The 5,699-nt window shown below is 44.4% G+C and overlaps 1 protein-coding gene across 1 annotated transcript in view; it reads left to right on the forward strand.

The window, feature by feature from the left end:
• efhc2 (EF-hand domain (C-terminal) containing 2) overlaps positions 1 to 5,635 on the forward strand; it is an 11,444-nt gene extending 5,809 nt beyond the window's left edge. Inside the window, exons 9-15 of the mRNA XM_031873448.1 lie at positions 30 to 160; positions 635 to 831; positions 1,034 to 1,167; positions 1,573 to 1,767; positions 2,756 to 2,848; positions 3,130 to 3,229; positions 4,525 to 5,635. Of these exons, the coding sequence (XP_031729308.1) occupies positions 30 to 160; positions 635 to 831; positions 1,034 to 1,167; positions 1,573 to 1,767; positions 2,756 to 2,848; positions 3,130 to 3,229; positions 4,525 to 4,653 (979 nt within the window). The 3' untranslated portion in view covers positions 4,654 to 5,635. The remainder of the gene's footprint in view (positions 1 to 29; positions 161 to 634; positions 832 to 1,033; positions 1,168 to 1,572; positions 1,768 to 2,755; positions 2,849 to 3,129; positions 3,230 to 4,524) is intronic.
• Positions 5,636 to 5,699: the final 64 nt, after the last annotated feature.

Consider the following 5,699-nt stretch of genomic DNA (forward strand, 5'->3'; position numbering starts at 1 on the left):
TTCCCCCCCCCCCCCCCCCTCCCCTCCAGTTGCAGTGTGCTGAATTTCTGTGCCAAGATGGTCACCACCGATCCCTTTGACAGAGACAGGATGTTCACCATCTCCTTCTTTCTCTGCGATGACTCCATCTGTATGTTTGAAACACCACAGAAGAACTCAGGTAAAACAATTTGGCCCAAAGCTGCACCACTCCTGCTCCTCGGACTTGACATACAAATCTATAACTCTCGTGGTAAACATTCGGTTTTTCAGACTCAGTTTCCATTTCCAAACTCTTTTGAAAACTGATGAAATCGATGACGTTTATTTCACAGACCCATTTTTTCAGGGATGGAGATATTCCCATCATTGTAAATCAGTATTTGAAAGTATTTTCTTTCAATGTAAGATGAATAGTATGTCATGGGTTCAAGGATGAGATATCCAACCCCTGACATGATGTAACATGATGCAACAGTATACGTATTGATTCAATTTAGATTTGAATTCAATTTTAAAAGTATAAAACCAACATGAAAAAAAGGCCAATGCATTCAAACTGCGGACCAAGCACCAAGTGAAAAGAGTCATTGAAATTGATAAAATGAGTAATGTTTCAACATCTTCCTTCCCTCTCACACACATCATGACCCAGGTATGCTTACTGGTAAGTTCCTGCAGCGTGGTCGTGTAAAAAAGCCCGGCCAGGAGCTGTTTAAGAGCGAGATGTCTGAGTACTTTAAAGCTCAGGATCTGTACGTCGGCGCTACTCTCAGCTTCAGCGGTATGCACTTCCAGGTTCTGGATGCGGATGAATACACCCTCAACTACATGGAGCGACATGCTGAGGAGGTAAGGAGGGAACTGCAGCAGGGATATTGCTTTCCTGTGGTTTTCTAAGGTTTATGTGGGGTTTTGTATCAAAGGTTTTGGGTATTATAAACACTGGTGGTCTTTGGAGCAGGTTGCCAGAGCTAACATGATTACACAGCCCTCGTTCCTTGGTGTTACGTAATGCTATACCCTTTGCATGTTTGTGTGTAAATGTCTAAAGTTCCCCAAAGCCAACATGGGAAACGTCCTCAGCAAACTACGATCCCTTCCGGAGGAGAAACAGAGTGAGATCAGGAAGTTTCTGACTCTCAGTGACCCTAGCAACACTGGCTTCATTTCCTACGAGTCGTTCAGGTACAGTAATACAGCCAATATGTGCAGCACACCCCATGTTGCAATAATCTAGTAATATGAGTCTACTTGGATGGAGCCATGACTCAAATTTAAGTCCACCTGTACATATTTAAGATCTGATCATGAAGTTTAATTCCTCTTAACATTATAATGTTAACGATCATGTGTTTAACCAGGAAGAACAAATCGAACAGGTGGCGGGAAGCTTAGATAGTGTTATACTTGCTGAGATACAAAATGCATGTGGTGATTACGATAAAGATCAAAGGATGTCAATATTACGAGAGGAAGTGACAAAAGGAAGCAATTCTATACATTCTTGGTTTAAAGTTAGGACTGTGAGATGTGGTTACGTCCTATCAGATTGTGTATGTTAATATATTTATAAGCCTGTATGTGCCACAGGGGCCTGCTAACAGGCCTGGACTGCGGACTGTCGGAGCACGAGGTGCTGGTGCTGGGCCGAAGTTTCTCAGAGCGCGAGCAGCCTGAGGCCGACGTGGGCCTGATGCTGGCTGTGGCCCAGGACTTCCTCAAGAAGAAGCCCTTTGAAGAGTTCCCTGACTTGGACAAAGCCTTCACAAGCCGCGACCTACAAAAGTAGGCGGTCGCACGCACACACACACACACACACACACACACAGATCTTAGCTTAAGACAAAATACTGTAGCAGAAACACACACACACACACACACACACGCAGGCAGCGTCACAACAAGACATCAATCGTGCAGTCAGTGGCCCCATATCTCAGGGCAACGATTAGTTCCAGTAGTGTGAGAGTGGAGCATTGGAACCAGATGGACCCTGAAGACCTGTATGGCACGTAGCTCTGCAGATCAGAGGACACACACATACTCGGTCTCTCGCTGTCTTTGTGCCTTCCTTCTTTATTCGTGCACAGCATCACATGTTTAATGCCTGTACGCTCCATGGACCCGGCCATCCATACGTAGTAGACCTTTAACTTGGGTGAGGTCAGCGGAAATGGATGGTGCCACACAGTGCCACAAGGTTAAGCTGACTTGTATGTTCATGTGGCTGCGTTGACACTCTGAGTTGGTGCCAAATTGTTCATCAGCATTGCTGTAATGAAGATGGCATGACAAGAATGGGCCTGTGGGCTGCCTGGCATCACTGTGGAAAACAACTCTGGTCTTAGAGGACAAGCACCTTCTGTTTCACACTCAGGCACACACACACACACACACACACACACCCACACACACACACTGTTTTCATACAAATTCAGTTTGAACATTTTTTCTACAAATTTACATATAAAAATGATAGCTTTTTAAAAACCCAACAAGGGCCCACTCATGTGCTGCTGATGACATATTTGCTTATGTGAGATTCAAGCCTCAGCTCGTGTATTTTCCTGGAGCTTGATTAAAAAAAAACCACTACAAGTGGCCAGACATTGACTGTATATATAGCTGGACAACGTTTCTCCATCTTCAATGTGCAAAAGTAAAGCCACGTCATCCTTTATATACAGTCTATGGTCCAAACCCCCAGTTTTGCTTTCGCTTCCTTTTTCTATACGTTTGATGCCGATGTCTCTCCTTTTCTTTGTGTCTCTAGGACCGGTCGTCTCTCCACCAAGGAGACGAGGACCATCTGTAAGGGCTTCCACCTTCCCCTTTCTGAGAAGCTGCTCGGAGGTCTGCTCAGCAAGTAAGAGCCCACCAATCACAGCAGAGTTCAGGGTAGAACTGTTCAAGGTTCCCCTGCATTTTCAGAGTGGTTTGAAATATGTCATTCATTGTAAAGTGAAGTCCAGTTCTTTGCCCAGAATTTTTTTCTTGGCTTGGTTGAAATATCTCCGAATCAGCATTTAGATGGAATACCACTAAAAGATGATGTATTGGAAGTAGAGCAAAATGGCTTCATTTAAATCAAGTGGAAGCTCTAAACAGTATGCACCTGTTTCACATCTGGATGCATGTCTGCTGTAGGTTTGCAGATGGGGACGAGATTGACTACCATGCCTTCCTGGCTGGCATTAACTGGATAGAGCACCTTGCTCCCACAGTAATGCCCGAAGACACGTTAAAGGTAAGAGAGGGGAGCGGCAGTACAACATGCAAAACAAAAGTAGCACAGAAGTGGGGAGAGAGAAAAACCTTTTAGATGAAAGTGAATCAGAAAAGCACAGTCGGTGCTTTCTCAGTGTGTGCGCACAGATTTTTTAATTGAAAATCAATCTAAATTTTGCCCCTACCTGCGATGACTCAATGGACAAGTGAGCCAAAAGCAGAATCAAGTAAGTGGGAAGGAATGTTCAAATGGACAGGAGGACAATTTATTGTGCACAGAAAAGGACTTGAGAGAGGAGACACACACACACACACACACACACACACACATGCACACACACAGATGTGGTCAAAAAGGAAGGAAGTAGCTCCTTTGTTCCTCTCTCTTGCATTTGTATCTTTCCTATGTAATGCTGATTTAGCATGCTTTGCCAAAGCCTAAAATCTAAGCAGAAACAGGTGAGCAGGAGAGATATACACCATGGCACGACAACAAAGGGAGGCCTGCCTGCACAGCATGAAAGTGGACTGAGTGTGTGTGTGTGTGTGTGTGTGTGTGTGTGTGTGTGTGTGTTTGGCTGTGTGAGTGTGTGTATACCGATGCAGTGCTTACTTCATTTTCCTCTGTCACGGTTTCCAGCTGCTCTTTGCCTTCCCGGATTCTCAGCCCAAACTAGTCTCTCGGTCTCTGCTCAATGACTTTGCCCTCCTTAAAAGGTTCTCAGGTACATTGTGTCTCTCAGTGAGGACACAACAGTAATGTCATGTTGATGGACCCAGATTGACTCGCTACTCTCTGGGCCTTTCTGGCCTTTGCTGCAAGCCATATGCCGTTTAGTATGGACAATTTTCATATTATCTCTATTATTTCCTTTCTTTCTATTCTTTACATTTCATAATCTTGGGACCAATATCTGGGCCTGCTCGAAAGAAATAGCTCAATTGCATTTGTTCTGTAATGTTAAAAAAAAACAAGTAATTTTGTTTCCTAGCGTATGAGGTTTAATCAGTCTAATGGAGGTTTGGGCAAGCATTACATTTTGAAACTTTAAGCAAAGCAGTGTTATTTACACAGCACGTTTGCTACACACAGACATCTGATCTGAAGGTGCTTTTCAAGCTGTATAAAGGACATAAAGCAGAGTAAGACAAATAAAGGAGATATCTATCACTGAGAAACAATAACAAAGGACAGCATCACATTGTGAAAACAAAGTGGCGTATAAAATAATAAATGATTGGCAACGCTGAATAACAAAATATTTAAATGTAGTCAGACTTGTGCAGTGACTTGTGTATTCCTGTCGTCTCCAGTTTGACGTGAACGCCAGGCCTGGCGCCGCTTGGGCTACAGTGAAAAACGTCGACTATTCTTCCCTTCTGAGGGATGTATTCAGCTTTCCCTCCAACAGCAGCGACCCAACGGCCACCACCACAACATAGGCACAAGGTGGGAGGTGAAGCGATTCTGCCTCTCGAACACACACACACTGCTTGTTCTGCAATTAAAGCACACGGTCTGTCGGCTAAACCAGCGTCTGTGTTTTCACTGTGTGCCGTGATGGAGATGTGTAAGAGACTACAGGGGGGGCGGGTTGCAAGTGCATGTTTTGTCTTCTTGTATATGAATAATTTGGCGGTAATGGTCTCAACACCAAACTGGAAACTTGATGCTTTAGGGGGGGAAAGTCCTGAGAACACTTTCTGAGACGTTTTGTGATGTGCTTGTGTGTTTACACAAGTTAGCGTGAATCCCTCTGAGACATGGCAGAAGACACGTGGCGTTAAAGCAGAACCATATTTCAGCTCTGGGCAGCGTGCGCTCACTCACATTATGATGACAGGGTATTCCACTGCATCCTCCAACACTGTGCTGAGTAGATACGGAGGGATGGGGGGGAAATGTCCTTGAAATTAATGATTAGTGCTTTATGTTGACTTAAGTTGGCTACATCTACCAACAAGACAGAAGCCCATAGGTGTGGAAACCACATATAGATGTGTTTCCAGGCCACAACGACCTCATATGTTTATCATCAGGGCTAAATCTCACATGTTACGGTTGAAAAAATAAATAAAGTTAATTTATGTCCTCTTGGTTATCACTCTTCTGCACCTGTTTGAGATGTGCTGAGGCTTATTGTCAGTTATTATTAGTGGTTTATTGTTGATGATGTGATTCATTCTCTTATATTAATTGGATAAAAACAAACAGTGAGGTCTAATTTATGAGGAACTGCGCCCCCATTATGTGTTTGACTGTCTGTGTGTGGCAGTGTTAGTGTTATAAAAAGGCACAGGTTGGTCAGGTTGAGGCGCCACTGTAACCAGAGCCTGCGTTGTAAGGGGATGAGTCAAACATTAGGTAATCAACCACCCAATCCTCTCTATGTAACCAGCACACACACATCGCACACACGCACCCGTCCTGGCTCACCCCCCCCTCCCCACCTCCGCCCCCCTCCCCCCCCACCCCGTGTTTGACTGTC

Source organism: Anarrhichthys ocellatus, unplaced genomic scaffold, assembly GCF_004355925.1.
Source record: "Anarrhichthys ocellatus isolate YVR2014 unplaced genomic scaffold, GSC_Weel_1.0 scaffold71, whole genome shotgun sequence".
In the NCBI taxonomy this organism is placed as follows: domain Eukaryota; kingdom Metazoa; phylum Chordata; class Actinopteri; order Perciformes; family Anarhichadidae; genus Anarrhichthys; species Anarrhichthys ocellatus.